Raw genomic sequence first — 17,482 nt, forward strand, 5'->3', positions numbered from 1 at the left:
GCCAACAAATATATGTAAAATTGCTCAACATCACTAATCATTTGAGAAATGCAAATGAAAACCACAATTAGATACCATCTCACACCAGTCAGAATGCCTGTTATTACAAAGTCAAAAAATAACAGATGCTGGTCAGGTTTTGGAGAAAAGGGAACACTTACACACTGCTGGTGGGAATGCAGATTAATTCAGCCACTGTAGAAAGCAGTCTGGAGATTTCTCAAAGAACTTATAAGAGAACTACCATTTGACCAAGCAATCTCATTACTGATTACATACCCAGAGGAATATAAATCATTCTACTATAAAGACACATGCATGTATATGTTCATTGCAGCACTATTCATACTAGCAAAGACATGGATTCAACCTAAATTCCCATCAATGGTGAACTAGATAAAGATATTGTGGTACATATATACCATGGAATATTACACAGCCGCAAAAAACAAGATCATGTCCCTTACAGCAACATGGATGGAGTTAGAGGCATTATCTTAAGTGAATTCATGCAGGAACAGAAAACCAAATACTGCATGATCTCACTTATAAGTGGGTGCTAAACATTGAGTACACATGGACACAAAGAAGAGAATAATAGACACTGGGGCCTACTTGAGGGTTGAGGGGTGAGGATGAAAAAACTACCTATTCGGTACTATGCTTATTATCTGGGTGACAAAATAATCTGTACACCAAACCCCCATGAAATGCAATTTACCCATGTAACAAACCTGCACATGTACCCCCTGAAGCTAAAATAAAGTTGGAAAGGAAAAAAAAGAATGACAGAATTTTCCAAACCGAGAGAAAGATATGAACATCCAGGCACAAGAAGTTCAAGGAACACCAAGAAGATTCAACCCAAATAAGACTACCTCAAGGCATATAATAATGAAATCTTAGAGGTCAAAAAAAGTATCTAAAGGCAGTAAGGGAAAAGAAGCAAATAACATGTAAAGGAACTCCAATATGTCTAGCAACAGACATAATAACAGAAACCATATAGGCCAAGGGTAAATGGGACAGCTTATTCAAAATGCTGAAGGGAAAAGACTTTCAAACTTGAATATTATATCCAGAAAAGTAATTGTTCAAACATTAAGGAGAAATAAAGACTTTTCCAGACAAATAAAAGCTAAGGAATTTCATCAACACTGGACCTATCTTATAAAAAAGGGTAAAGAGAGTTCTTCAATCTGAAAGAAAAGGATGGTAAAGAGCAAGAAGAAATGATCTGAAGGCACAAAACTCACTGGCAATAGTAAGTACACAGACAAATACAGAATACACTAGCACTGTAATTGCAGTGTGTAAACTCCTCGTATCTTTAGTATGAAGACTAAAAGAGAAGCCTAACAAAAATAAGAGTAACTATAATACAAAATTTTGTTAAGAGATAGACAATGTAAAAAGACATAAATTGAGACAACAAAAAGTCAAAAAGAGGCAGGGGATGGACTTAAAAAGATAGCTTTTAGTTTTCTCTTTGCTTTTTTTTTTTTTTTTTGCACTTTAAACAGATAAAAGTGATTATTTGAATGCACATTGTAAAGTATTGCTTTTTTTTTCTTGAATTGCGATCAGAGTTAGGTTGTCATCAGTTTAAAATAGTTGGTTATAAAATGTTACAAGCCTCATGATAACTACAAAGCAGAAACCTATAATAGATACACACACACAAAATAAGAGACTAAAACATGCTACTAAAGAAAGTCACTTTTATACAAAGACAGATAGGAAAGGAAGAAGATAAGACTAATAAAATAACCACAAATCAAATAACCAAGTGGCACTAGTAACTGCTTACCTAACAATAGTAACATTGAGTGTAAATGAACTAAATTATCAAATGAAAAGACATAGAGTGGCTGAATGGATGAAAACAAAATTCAACCATATGCTGCCTGCAAGAAACTCACTTTACCTTATAAAGAAACACAAACTGAAAATGAAGGCATGGAAAAAGATATTCCATGGAAATAGAAACAAAAAAGCAGGAGTAGCTATATCAGATAAAATAGACTTCAATTCAAAAACAGTGAAAAGAGACAAAGAAGGTCATTACTTAATGATAAAGGGGTCAATTCAGCAAGATGATATAATAAGTCTAAATGTATATGCACCCAACACTGGAGCACTGAGATACATAAAGCAAATATTATTAGAGCTAAAAAGAGAGATAGACCCCATTACAATAATTGGGTATTTCAATACCCACTTTCAGCCCTAGATAGATTACTAGATAGAAAATTAACAAAGAAACATCACACTTAATATGCACTATAGACCAAATGGACCTAATAGACACTTACAGAATATTTCATCCAACAGCCACAGAATACACATTTTTTTTCTCCTCAGCATATGGAACATTCTCAGACAGATCACATATTAGGCCACAAAACAATTAAAAATATTCCTTCCAAATGGAATGATATCCAGTATCTTTACTGATCTTAATGGAATAAAACTAGAAATCAATAACGAGAGGAACTTTGGAAACTATACGAATACATGGAAATTAAACAACATGCTTCTGAATGACCATTGGGTCAATGAAGAAATTAGAAAGAAAATTTAAAAATTTTTTAAACAAATGAAAATGGAAATACAACATATCAAAACCTATGAGATACAGCAAAAGCAGGACTAAAGGAAAATTTATAACAATAAATGCCTACATCGAAAAAGTAAAAGGACCTCAAATAAACAGCACAATGATGCATTTTAAACAACTAGAAAAGCAAGAGCAAACCAAACCCACAATTAATAGAAGGAAATAAATAATAAAAATGAGAGCAGAAATAAACGAAGTTTAAACTAAACAGTAAAAAAGATCAGTGAATGAAAAGTTGGTTTTTAGAAAAGATAAACAAAATTGAGAAACCTCTAGTCAGACTAAGAAAAGAAAAAGATAAGACAGAAATAATTAAAATCATAGACAAAAAAGTAGACATTACAACTGATACCATGGAAATTCAAAGGATCATTTAGAAGATACTACGAGGTAATATATGCCAATAAATTGGAAAACATAGAAGAAATGGAAAAATTACTATACATTTACAACTTACCAAGATTGAACATAAGAAATACAAAACTTGGGCCAGGCACAATGGCTCATGCCTGTAATCCCAGCACTTTGGGAGGCCAAGGCGGGTGGATCACTTGAGGCCAGGAGTTCGAGACCAGCCTGGCCATCGTGGCAAAACCCCGTCTCTACTAAAAATACAAAAATTAGCCAGGTGTGGTGGTGCACACCTGTAATCCCAGCTACTTGGGAAGCTGAGGCACAAGAATAACTTGAACCTGGGAGGCAGAGGTTGCAGTGAGCTGAGATTGACTGCACCCCAGCCTGGGTGAAGAACAAGACTCTGAAAAAAAAAAAAGAAAGAGAGAAAGAGGAAGGAAGGAAGGAAGGAAGGAAGGAAGGAAGGAAGGAAGGAAGGAAGGAAGGAAGGAAGGAAGGAAGGAAGGAAGGAAGGAAGGAAGGAAGGAAGGAAGGAAGGAAGGAAGGAAGGAAGGAAGGAAGGAAGGAAGGAAGGAAGGAAGGAAGGAAGGAAGGAAGGAAGGAAGGAAGGAAGGAAGGAAGGAAGGAAGGAAGGAAGGAAGGAAGGAAGGAAGGAAGGAACTTGAATAGATTAATAACAAGGGATGAGATAGAAATAGTAATAAAAAGTCTCCCAACAAAGAAAAGCTCAGGACCTGATGGCTTCATTGCTGAATTCTACCAAACATTTTTTTTTAAAATAACTAATACCAACTCTCCACAATCTATCCCAAAAATCAAGGGGGAAAAATATTTCCCAACTGATTCCACAAGGCCAGTATTACCCTGAAACCAAACCAGACAAAGACACACACATACACAAAAAGAAACTACAGGCCAATATCTCTGATGAACATTGATGCAAAAATCTTCAATGAAATACTAGCAAACCAAATTCAACAACACAGTAAAAGATCATTCATCATGATCAAGGGGGATTCATCCCAGGGATGCAAGGATGGTTCAACATATGGAAATGAATCAGTGTGATACATCATATCAACAGAATGAAGGACAAAAACATATGGTCATTTCAATTGATGCCAAAAAGATTAAATTCAACATCCCTTCATGATAAAACTCTCAACAAACTGGGTATAGAAAGCATACCTCAAAACAATAAATTCCATATATGACAAACTATGGCTAATATCATACCAAATGTGGAAAACCAAAAGCCTTTACTCTAAGATCTGAAACAAGATAAGGATGCCCACTTTCACCAATTCTATAAAATGTAGTCCTGAAAGTCCAAGACAGAACAAGTAAGCAAGAGAAAGAAATAAAGGGTATCCAAACTGGAAAGGAAGAAGTCAAATTCTCCTTGTTTATAGATGACATAATCTTATACTTCACAAAAAACTAAAGACTCCATCAAAAAACTATTAGAACTGATAAACAAATTCAGTAAAGTTGCAGGATACAAAACCAACATGCAAAAATCAGTAGCATTTCTATATACCAAGAGCTAACAACCTAAAAAGAAATTTTTAAAAAATCATTTACAATAGCTATAATACAAATAAATATCTTGGAATAAATTAAACCAAAGAACTGAGATATCTCTATAATGAAAACTAAAATACTGATAAAGGGAATTGAAGAACACACAAAAAAATGAAAAGGTATCTATCCCATTTTAATGGGCTGGAAAAACTAATATTGTTAAAATATCAATGCTACCAGATTTAATGTAATACCTATCCAAATACCAATGAAGTTTTTCACAGAAATAGAAAAAAGAATCTTAAAATTTGTATGGAACCACAAAAGACTCCAAACAGCCAAATAATCCTGAGCAAAATGAACAAAGCTGGAGGCATGACACTACTTGACTTGAAACTATACTACAAAGCTGTAGTAACCAAAACAGCATGGTACTGGCATAAAACCAGAAATATATGCCAGTGGAATACGACAGAGAACCCAGAAATAAATCCACACATTTATAGCCAACTCACTTTTGACAAAGTGCCAAGAACACGCACTGGTGAAAGAATAGTCTCTTCAATAAATGGTGTGGGAAAACTGGATATCCATATGCAGAAGAATGAAACTAGACCCCTATCTCTCACTATATACAAAAATCAAATCAAAATGGATTAGAGACTAAAATATACAACCTGAAAGTATGAAACTACTGGAAGAAAACATTGGGGGAATGTGCCAGGACATTGGTCTGGGAAAGATTTTGCAGGTAAGACCTCAAAAGCACAGGGGACTAAAGCAAAAGTAGACAAATGGGATTATATCAAGCCATAAAGCTTCTGCACAGCAAAGGAAACAATTAACAAAGTGAAGAGACAATTTATAGGATGGGATGAAATATTTGCAAACTATACAACTGAGAGGGCATTAATAACCAGAATATATAAGAAACTCTAGTCAATAGCAAAAAAACAAAGAACCCTATTAAGAATGGACAAAGATCTGAATAGACATTTCTCAAAAGAAGACATTCAGGCTGGGCACGGTGGCTCATGCCTGTAATCCCAGCACTTTGGGAGGCCGAGGCAGGTGGATCACGAGGTCAGGAAATCGAGACCATCCTGGCTAACACGGTGAAACCCTGTCTCTACTAAAAATACAAAAAATTAGCTGGGCGTGGTGGCGGGCACCTATAGTCCCAGCTACTCGGGAGGCTGAGGCAGGAGAATGGCGTGAACCCGGGAGGCGGAGCTTGCAGTGAGCCGAGATTGTGCCACTGCACTCCAGCCTGGGCTACAGAGCGAGACTCCGTCTCAAAAAAAAAAAAAAAAAAGAAGACATACAAATGGCCAACAAGTATATGAAAAACTGCTCAACATCACTAATTACCAGAGAAATGCAAACCAAAAGCACAATGAGATATTTCACTCCAGTTAAATGGCTTTTATCAAAAAGACAAAAAAAATTAAAAAATGCTGGTGAGGATGTGGCAAAAGGGGAATGCTCGTACACTGTTGGTGGGAGTGTAAATAAGTACAAATACTGTGGAAAAGAGTAAGGAGGTTCCTCAAAAAAATAAAAATAGAACTACTATATGATCCTTCAAACTGTTTATTAGTTGCAAGGGTGAAAATAATAACTACACAGAGGAGAAACCAGATCCCTGTACCTCAAGGAAGAAAATGCTATCAATGACAGCATGTGAGCTAGTGGGCAAAAGAGCATATGAACGGCTAGTGAAGCATTCACAGCTGTTGGTACAAGAAAAATATAATAACTAACCTGGGTTTTCCATCGACATGAAGACAGTTTCTCCTGAGAATGGGAATAGGGTGAGTGTGTCTTCATAGACCATTTTGTGTTTGAAGGTATATCCAGAGAAGAAGACAGAAAGGAAGTCAGTCTGTGCTCCAATGCTTAGAATGTACCAGTATGCCACCTCATGCAAACAAACTGACAACTGCAAACTATCAAAAACATAGCCATTGATGCCTGCAAAAACAATGGGGAAAAGAGACTTAGACTCATCACAGATTTAGTATTTTGGATTGTGATTGTCATGATACAATTAGGAATTATTATATGTTATGCCCATTATCTTATTCCCAGGAAGAGATATTATATCTTCCAAAAAAGTAGATTGTTAATAATCAGTTGGGCCCCAATCCCAATGTGAGGAGACAGTCATAAACCATCATGATAAAGATTAATTTGGAAGTTATATGGGGGGCATTTTGATGAGTAGCAGGATGTTTGCATGGTCTTAAACTACACAGAGGAGAAACCAGAAAAAAACCTTTGAGTGCTTAAAGTTACCATCTGATGAAGGTCCAGATTCAAGGAAATGAAAGAAGCAGGACAAGTAGTTACTTGTACTAGATCCCTGTACCTCAAAGAAGAAAATGCTATAAATGACAGCATTGGTTGATACAACTGGAATACCAGTTGTAAATTATGGAAGTGTGTTTTATCAATTTGAAGTGTCTGTTATGTAAAAGAATATCTTTATTCACAGGAAATGTGTACTAAAGTATTGAGAGGTAAAGGGATGTGATGTCTGCAACTAATTTTCAAATAGAAAATAAGTAACAGAAGTGTGTATATAAAGAAAAGAAAATGAAAAACAAAATTGCAAAATGCTAAACATTTGTGAATCTGGGTAAAGGGTGTATGCAAGTTCCATGTATTATTCTTGTAACTTTTCTGTACATTTTAAATTATTTCAAACTAAAGAGCTAAGCAAAAGTAACATTGGCTTTAGTCTATGAAGGGAATTGTTTCTGAAAGCCTCTTCCACAAATCCATTCATCCATCCATTCAATAAACACTTGTCTACTCTGTTACTAGGTACTGTGTAAGATGGTTGCCCACAAACCACTAAGCAATACTTAGACATTGGCTTAGTATAACTAATTAATAATTGAAGTTTTTTTTCCTATACAGCATTAAGAGATATTATAAAGCTATTATAATTAAAAATGCAGTCTTAATGCAGAATAGATAAATATATCAAACAAAATATGGAGTCCAGAAACTGACAAGATGTTAAGTGGAAACTTAATATATAATAAGTTGAAACTTAATATATAATAAAGGCAGCATATCCAACCAGTACAGGAAAAAAATCAGCTATTTGGTAAATGATAATAGAAAATATGACTATCCACTTGGAAAAAATAGGTTCCACTTCATTTCACATAACTAATAAAAGTAAAGTTCTTCTAAATTAATCTGAATTTTGCCTAAGGGTACCTTTGCACTTGAGTCCTTGCACAACAAAGTTGCAGCCTGGCTTAGTTGATGAACTAACTGAAAGCCTAATTTAGGAATATGCTTTTATAACAAACAGCTCAGTCTCAGCCGATTATAGCAGCTGAACTTCCATCAATTGCAGGTGACTAACAGCTTCAAATAAGGCAAAAATGCCCAACTGTAATCAATTAAGCTGTCTCTAAACCTCACTTCCAATTTCTATCCATACTATGTTGCTGGCTGCTGTTCTGTATTTGGTTCTGAGGGCTATCTGATTCTAGAATCATGTATAAAAGCCAATTATAATCTTTAAAATACATTTGTTGTAGTTTTGCCTTTTGACACTCCACATGGATTAAATAGTTACATGTCTTTTGTGAAATATGTACACACTACTTTTGGGTGCTGTACTAGTGGCTAGGGTTGCCATAACAATATACCACAGACTGGGAGGTTTAAATAACAGGAATGTGTTTTCTCACAGTTTTGAACACTAAAATTCCAAGATCAAGGTATTAGCAGGATTCATTTTTACTGACACCTCTCCTTGGCTTGGTCTTTCCTCTGTGAGTATGCATCCCTGGTGTCTCTGTGTGTACACATTTCCTCTTCTTTTTTTTTTTTCAGATGGAGTCTCAGTCTGTCTGCCAGTCTGGAGTGCAGTGGTGTGATCTCCGCTCACTGCAACCTACACCTCCTGGGTTCAAGTGATCTGCCTCAGTCTCCCGAGTAGCTGGGACTACGGGAGCTCGCCACCATGTCCAGCTAATTTTTGTATTTTCAGTAGAGACGGGGTTTCACCATGTTGGCCAGGATGGTCTCCATCTCTTGACCTCGTGATCCGCCCGCCTTGGCCTCCCAAAGTGCTGGGATTACAGGCGTGAGCCACCACGCCTGGCCCACATTTCCTCTTCTTATAAGGACACTAGTCATATTGGATTAGGGCCCATTGTAACAACCTCGTTTTAACTTAATAAACACCTTAAAGACCCTATCTCCAAATACAGTCACATTCTGAAATACTAGTGTTAGGGCTTCAGCATATGAATTCTAGGGGACATGATTCAGGACATAACAGGTATATACTAGGAGTGGATTTCCTGAGTCAATAGGGTATGCCGATGTTTGGCTTTCGATGTTTGGATTTCCTGACCAGAAATTTATGAGAGTTCTCATTACTCTACATCTTTTCCAATACTTGGTATGGACAGTCTTTTTAATTTTAGCCATTCTGGTGTATCTCATTGGTGGTTTTGTTTTTTTAATATCATCCTATCCAGTTTATTCCTTAACTTGCATAATGGTTATCTGAAATCACTGGAATGTAAGCTTCTTCAGGCTTAATTACTAGAATGGCTGATTCTTCTCTATCCAATCTTTTTAAATTTATTTTTTAATTGACAGGGAAAAATAGAATATATTATGATGTACATCACAATGTTTATATATGTATATATTGGAATGGGTAATTTATGAACTGTAGTCACCACAGTGTACAATAGATGTCTTTAATTTATTTCTCTTGTCTAACTGGAATTGTGTGGCAAAGTCTTTATCTCTCTGCATTTCTGAAGGACACATTTTCTAGGTAAAGTTTTCTCAGTACTTGGAATATATCATCCCACCCTCTTCTGACCTGTAAAGTTTCTGCCTTATTGGAATTTCCTTGTATGTGGTTTGCTTCTTTTTTGTTGTTGCTTTCAGGATTCTCTCTTTGTCTTTGATATTTGACAGTTTGATTGTAATGTGTCTTCATATAGTCTTGTTTGAATCTAATCTGACTAGAGATCTTTGAGCTTCTTGTACGTGGATATTTACATCTTTCTCCAGATTTGGAAAGTTTTTGCTATAATTTCCTTAAATACACTTTCTTCCATTTTGTCTGTCTCTTCTCCTAGTTACCCATATCAGAAATTTGGTAATCATCCTTGAATCCTCTTAGTCCTTTACCAAACATAGCTAATTATTTACCAAATCATGTGCATTCTATCTTCTAAACAAATCCTGTACATGTTCCTTTCTCTTCATTCCTACTGCAATTTCCCTATCATTTGTAGGATCCATCTACGAAATAAATCATAAATCCTACAATTTTTTAAAACACAAAATTATAAAACAAACATCTAGGTCATGAAATACAATATTGCTGCTATCCCCACAAAACACATGTGTTTATTCTCAAATGAACTCTTTCTAAGAGGTAGCCACTATCTCGTCTTTTATTATAATCATGTCCTTACTAACCTTTATACTTTTCTTCCTCTGTATCCCTAAACTATATAAGTTAATTTTGCCTATTTTTGAACTTTATGTAAATAATATAATACTGTATATATTCTTTTGACACTTACCATTTTACTAAAAATTGTCTTTGTGATACTTATTCATATTGTTGTGTATAGCTTTATTTTTGTGAATCTTAATTGTCACATGGTATTTCATTGTATGAAAATAGATTATCAATTTTACTGCTAATGGAAATAGGAGTGATTTATGGTTTGGGTCTCTCTCCTCCTGGTCCTTTTTTTTCTTCTTTTCTTATCCCTCTGTCTTAGCATCTTTCTCTGAAGATCCTTCCCTCGTGTCTCTTGGTCTCTGCCTTTGTGTCTCTCCCTGTGCTTTCTCAGACTCTTTTTCTCAACTCCAATCTCTTCTTTCTCAATTCCAGACTCTTACCTCCACCAAAAGCTATATTAGAAATCCCAGAGGAAAAAAAATATATATATCATCTTCAGTGAAATTGTTTTCTGGCTCTGCTTATGTCACTATATCTCTCTAGTTTTAATCACCGTCTCCATGAAAATGAGATGGTTTAACTGTCCAGATACTGCGGCAAGTGCACATCCTACTTGGAAAAAGATGTGATGGGAAAGGGAGAAATTATGAATAGAAAAAAATAAAAGAACAAATATCTAGTAAATAGCACAATAAGGAAATTATAAAATGCAATATTCTATCAGGCTGAAGGAATTCTAAACCAAAGCCATGAGGCTGGAGAGAAGAGGGAGAAAAGAAAACGCTCTGTGCCACTAGAATTAAATACTAAGCATTAGACTCTTGCACAAATGTGAAATCTGAATCCTTCGGAAGGAAAGCAATACCCTGAACTAAGTAAAAAATAAAAATGCAACTCAAAGGACTAAACAACCTTAAAATTTTTAGAATAATGGATAGTAAAGGACTTTAACTCTCGAGAATAATATATCACTATTACTAGAAATTCAAGCTAAATATGAGGCTCAACCCAAAGTTAAAGGGCTAAAGCTTTGAGATGAGGGACATAGAATTGTAACATATGCCACATTCTGGTAGGTGAGTATAACCCACATTATAACTTTTCAAGGTTCCCATGTATTTTGTTCAGGATTTTTTTTTTTTTTTTTTGAGACAGAGTCTCCCTCTGTTGTCTAGGCTGGAGTGCAGTGGCACGATCTTGGCTCACTGCAGTCTCCGCCTCCTGGGTTCACGCCATTCTCCTGCCTCAGCCTCCCAAGTAGCTGGGACTACAGGCGCCCACCACCATGGCCGGCTAATTTTTTGTATTTTTAGTAGAGACGGGGTTTCACCGTGTTAGCCAGGATGGTCTCAATCTCCTGACCTCGTGATCCGCCTGCCTCGGCCTCCCAAAGTGCTGGGATGACAGGCGTGAGCCACTGTGCCTGGCCTGTTCAGGATTTTTAGTTGCATCCAGTGGGACACACAGGGAAATGTGTGCTCACTCCATCTTAAACATCTTAATAATCAGAATTTCAAAAGGCACATATTGGTTTTGAAAAGACTATACTACTTATCCACTAATATAGCATGAGAACACTCTTTTATCCACAAGCCCACTAGTAATTATAATTTTGGCAGTTTGATGGGTATAAAGTGCTATCCTATTGTTATTCTATTTCACATTTCCCTGTAGGATAGGGCAATTGGAATTTTTTACCACATTTTTGACAATTCAGATTTGTGGGTATATATAAATATATACACATGTGTATGTATGCAATGGGCTGAATTGTGTTCCCCCATCCCAAATTTATACCTTGCAGTCCTAAATCCCAGTACCTCAGTATGTGACTATACTTGGAGATAGTGTTTTTAAATAGGTAGTTAGTTAAAATAAGGTCATTACGATGGGCCCTAGCCCAGCATTACTGGTATCTTTATTAGAAGAGGAGATTAGGACAAAGATATATAAAGGAGAAACCATGTGAAGACAAGGGAGAAAGCCATCTACAAGACAAGGAGAGAAGCCTCAGAAGAAACCAACGTTGCCCACATCCTGATCTCAAGCCTCCAGAGTTGTAAGACAATAGATATCTGCTGGTTAAGCCACCCAGTCTGCAGTACTTTGTTATGGCAGCACTAGAAGACTAATACAATGTATGTATGTGTTTATATATGATTACATAATTATAGAGAAAATATGTCTTAAAATATGTTACCTGGGCATGGAATGGTTGGTGAAAAGATGTAATATAGAAGGAGTAGGGAATTAAAAGGGAGAGGGAAATCAAGTAAATATTGAAAGGAAAAAAAGGTGACTGGATTTTTAAAATATGGGTTATACGATCACATGTATTTGAGTAAAAATTATACATTTATAGGTACCATAATTGTTAAATTTATATGCACATACAATTCATTCATTATCTGGACATCACTTTGATTACATCAATTTTTCTTTATTCACCACCCACTGAACTTAAGTGCTGCTTTACTCACTGTGCATGATGTTGGAGGCTTGGAACTCTGGATCCTCAAGCTGCACTCCAGCTGGATTGGGGAGAAAGCGTTGTATATTCTCTGTGAGGTACCAGCTTCGGTTCTCATCAAATACAGAAAACAGGATGACATTCCTCTTGTCTGACATTATCTGTTAATTACATACATTGAAAGGGGTAAAGAAATGCTACTGATGTTGTCAGGTAGGAGCCAGCAGTCTATGATGAAAGCAATGGCATGCATGTGATATATCTAATCCATTGGTTTAACTCCATTTCCTTTTAGGCATGTACCAGGGCTTGGGAGTTGAGGGTGGGTGCTGTGAGCAGTGAGTATATGCTTACAACAAATGTGTCCCCAGGACAAGAGGGTGACTGATCCCACTGAACTTAGTTTTTTCTGCACCCAAGGCCATATGCTAGCTGATATTTTTGGTACAGTCTGCAGCCTTATTCTCTTCATGTTCAGATTAGAAGATTTAACTCCTTAAAGAACCAAGTGGCTATTCAGTGCCTTTCTTAAGTTAGTTAAGTCAAATGAGATACTGACTTTCCTAAACTTCCATCTAGCAACTGACCTTCCACAAGGCTATAAAAAATTAAAAATAGAAAAACAGAAATCAAATAAGAAAGATAAGGTGAACCACAAAAATGTCAAGCAACACTAATACCTTAAATTTTCTGTTTAAAACATTCAAATTTTTTTCAGAAGAGCATTTTGTATATGAACCAGATTTATGAATTAGTCACTTGCTAATTGGATCTGCTAAGATTTCATGTGTAAACCTCACTAATATGTATAAACTTCATTTTTTATAACCTATAGCTATATAAACCAAAATACTGAAGAGAGGAGATTGGAGAATATAGAATAATATTTCAGTTCTCTTCCCAAAAGTGACGAAAAAACTATAGTTAGGAAAAATCGGTCAGGACAAGTACTTGGCAAAATTTATACTTCTCTGAGTTTATGTGCCATGTGTTTTATTGGCACCAAAGTTCATATACTTTACTCTCTAAACATACGAAATGTTTTCAGACTAGTAGATATCTTATGTATCATAAATATAATCAAATGGACATGTAGTCAAGCCTCAGCAATATGGCACTGAGTTATTCTGGGGCCGAGCAATGAGTTTTTGTGAAGAACTAAGCTTTTCTTGTTCAGAGAATTTAGCTTTACTTTTTAAAGCAGTAGAAATCGTCCAAATTCTAGCCATATTTTGAAATATTTTATATCTTTCCCTATGTTTTGCCCAAAAGTATTTATTAAGCTTTTTTTTTTTTTTTTTTTTTTTTTTTGAGACAGGGTGTTGCTTTGTCACCCAGGCTCACTGCAGCCTCGACCTCCTGGGCTCAAGCTATCTTCCCACCTCAGCCTCCTGAGTAGGTGGAACTACAGGCACACACCACCATGCCCGGCTAATTTTTTTTTTTTTTTTTTTTGTAGAGACAAGGTCTTACTATTTTGCCCAGGATGGTCTTGAAATCCTGAGTTCAAGCAATCCTTCTGCCTCGGCCTCCCAAAGTGCTGAGATTACAGGCGTGAGCCACCGCACATAGCCTATTGAGCTCTTACTAAGTGCCATGCACTGTGCTATATTGTGGGAACCAGCCCCAATATTTCAATGTAGGTTCTTTTCTATTTTCCCTAAGTGTCAGCCAGTCTGGGAAATAAAGAGAAAGAGTACCAAAGAGAGAAATTTTACAGCTGGGTCTCCAGGGGTGACATCACATGTCGGCAGGTTCTGTGATGCCCCCGAGCTGCAAAACCAGCAAGTTTTTATTAGCGATTTTCAAAGGGGAGGGAGTGTACGAATAGGGTGTGGGTCACAGAGATCACGTGCTTCAAAGGCAATAAAATATCACAAGGCAAATGGGGACAGAGCAAGATCACAAGGCCAGGGTGAAATTAGAATTACTAATGAGGTTCCATGTCCCGCTGTGCACGCATTGTCATTGATAAACATCTTAACAGGAAACAGGGTTCAAGAGCAGAGAACCGCTCTGACTAGAATTCGCCAGGCTGGAATTTCCTAATCCTAGCAAGCCTGGGGGCGCTGCAGGAGACCAGGGCATATTTTATCCCTTATCTTCAACTGCATAAGACAAACACTCCCAGAGCAGCCATTTTAGAGGCCTCCCCCTGGGAATGCATTCTTTTCCCAGGGCTGTTCCTTGCTGAGAAAAAGAATTCAGTGATATTTCTCCTATTCACTTTTGCAAGAAGAGAAATATGAGTCTGTTCTGCCCAGCCTCGCAGGCAGTCAGACTTTATGGTTATCTCCCTTGTTCCCTGAAAATCACTGTTATCCTGTTCTTTTCAAGGTGCCCAGATTTCATATTGTTCAAACACACATGCTTTACAAACAATTTGTGCAGATAACGAAATCATCACAGGGTCTTGAGGCAACATACATCCTCAGCTTATGAAGATGACGGGATTAAGAGATTAAAGTAAAGACAGGCATAGGAAATTATAAGAGTATTGATTGGGGAAGTGATAAATGTCCATGAAATCTTCACAATTTATGTTCAGAGACTGCAGTAAAGGCAGGCATAAGAAATTATAAAAGTATTAATTTGGGGAACTAATAAATGTCCATGAAATCTTCACAATTTATGTTCTTCTGCCGTGGCTTCAGCTGGTCCCTCCATTCGGGGTCCCTGACTTCCTGCAACAGTGCTACATGCTGCAGACATGTTAATTTTGAGGTACTTTTGAGTCACCCATAATGAGATGCCCATGGAAGAAATCTAGGCTGTAGATATAAATTTGTGGGTCATCTGAAAATAGGTGGTAATTGGACATATAAAAATGGGGAGGATCAGCTAGAGAAAGCTAAAGCCCAGAATGGGAATGTGTACTATAGGAAAAATCTAGGGCCTACATTCTATGGCCTATCCATCCAGCAGGCACGTTTACTACACGAAACTCAAATTCAGTGAAAGCTAAGCTCATTTCTTTTACTGACCTATATTGCAAACCATTATATTTTCTTCAGATTATAAGGGGACATACACTGAGAATGAAACCCAGCACTTGGAAAGGCAAGAACTCACCTGGTTTCCTCTTTGATCTACAGATTCTTTGTAGCAGATGAGGAGAGGGCCAATGAGTCCTGAAGCTAGATCTCTCTCCATATTAATGAAACTAGAGTAATAGCGGGTCAGGCACCGAGGATCTGATTTAGTTGGCCCATCTTCTACAGTCACTGTCCATTTATATTTGAATATTTCTCCTGGAAGAACTGGAAAATCCTTCAAATGTTTTACACCTACCCACAAGCAAAACCAGAAATAGCTCAATTAGAGTACAACAAGCCACATATTGGTAATCATGTTGTTGCTGCAAGGGTTCTACAAATCTGTATGTACATATGAAGTTTCTGAGCAAGTGGAAGCTAAAGTCACACCTGTTATAATTTTAAGATTCAAACAATTTTTTTAAAAAAGTAAAAAGCTGTAATTGATTATCCAGTTGACTGTGAAAGTGTCAGGCCTGAATATATGCCAAAGAGCTTGGCATTGGAGTTTTAAGATGTAGTCTCTGACTTCTGTGAGGAAAGGGAGCAAGAACTGAGATCTGCCCTCAGGGTAATGGGACATCAGGACAAGAACTGATTTTAGTAATTAAGTCTCATTTTAGGTATGTTTAATACCTGAAGATCCAATCTAAATCAAAATTTTAATTTTATATTCATTCTAAGCTCTTCCTCACCTCAGTAAGTTATGCCTGACCTATGGTTAGAGGACCCATAGAAAGGGAATGGTGTTGAGGTCAGGAGTTCGAGAGCAGCCTGGTCAACATGGTGAAACGCCATCTCTACTAAAAATACAAAAATTAGCCAGGTGTGGTGGCAGGCACTTGTAATCCCAGCTACTTGGGAGGCTGAGGCATGAGAATCGCTTGAACCTGGGAGGCAGAGGTTGCAGTGAGCCGATATCATGCCAATGCACTCCAGCCTGGGGGATAGAGTGAAACTCTGTCTCCAAAAAAAAAAAAAAAAAAGAAGAAGAAAGAAAGGGAATGGTGTAGTATGTTCTTTCAATATTTCTGAGCCTTCTCTTCCCTTTTCCAGGAGCTGGGGGTGAGGGAGGGTAGGTAATAGAAGAAAGGGCAAACAGACTCTTGTTTAACAGGTCCTGCTGCTCTATCTTTGACAACACTATTTGGTCATCAATGTTCTCTGTGTGGGAGGTGCCCAAATGCTGGTCTTTTCATAGGACACATGTATGGTTTCTTTAGAGTTACCATGGGGACCTCAGCATTACATAGTTCCATGACATGAGAGATGTTTCTTTCAGCTATCCTTCTGCAACTCTCCTCTCCCCATCAGCTCTTCTTACTTTCAGTGATATATCCAAGACTCTACTGGTTCTGCTATCCCCTCAGCCTGCCTAACTGCCTTCTTGGGCAGAATATCTTCAAAAGGGATAAAGCCCAGCTACTTTCAACAGTATTCACTTGTTACAGAATAAACTCATGTCAAACAGCAGAAAAGTAAACTGCTCTACTCTTGCCCTCTCTTCTTGCCCACTATTATGGGCATTACAGCCTTCAAAATTCTCCATGGAAAAATCAGGTTACCAGTAACTATCCACGTATGCCTCCAAATTTCAGGATACACATTCAAAATCTCCCCAGAACTCTGTCACTATGCCCTTCTTCCATAAAGAAATGCAAATAAAGAATTCTTATCGGCAATAATGAATATTAGAAAACAGGGGAAGGAATTTTTTTTTGAGATGCAGTCTTGCTCTGTTGCCCAGGCTGGAGTGCAGTGGTGTGATCTTGGCTCACTGCAACTTCACCTCCCAGTTTCAAGCAATTCTCCTGCTTCAGCCTCCTGAGTAGCTGGGATTACAGGAACACGCCACAATGCCCGGCTATTTTTTTTTGTATTTTTAGTAGAGATGGGTTTTCACCATGTTGGCCAGGCTGGTCTTGAACTCCTGACCTCAAGTGATCTGCCCGCCTCAGCCTCCCAAAGTGCTGGGATTACAGGCGTGAGCCACCACACCCAGCGGGAAA

At 37.3% G+C, this 17,482-nt stretch overlaps 1 protein-coding gene across 1 annotated transcript in view; it reads right to left on the reverse strand.

Annotated features, from left to right (window-relative positions):
* F8 (coagulation factor VIII) overlaps nt 1–17,482 on the reverse strand; it is a 219,492-nt gene that overhangs the window by 127,897 nt on the left and 74,113 nt on the right. The window contains exons 11-13 of the mRNA XM_024240561.3: nt 15,511–15,725; nt 12,449–12,599; nt 6,263–6,472 (exon numbers count right to left, since the gene is read on the reverse strand). Coding sequence (XP_024096329.1) covers nt 6,263–6,472; nt 12,449–12,599; nt 15,511–15,725 — 576 coding nt within the window. The remainder of the gene's footprint in view (nt 1–6,262; nt 6,473–12,448; nt 12,600–15,510; nt 15,726–17,482) is intronic.

The sequence above is a fragment of the Pongo abelii genome, chromosome X, assembly GCF_028885655.2.
Source record: "Pongo abelii isolate AG06213 chromosome X, NHGRI_mPonAbe1-v2.0_pri, whole genome shotgun sequence".
Taxonomy (NCBI): Eukaryota; Metazoa; Chordata; class Mammalia; order Primates; family Hominidae; genus Pongo; species Pongo abelii.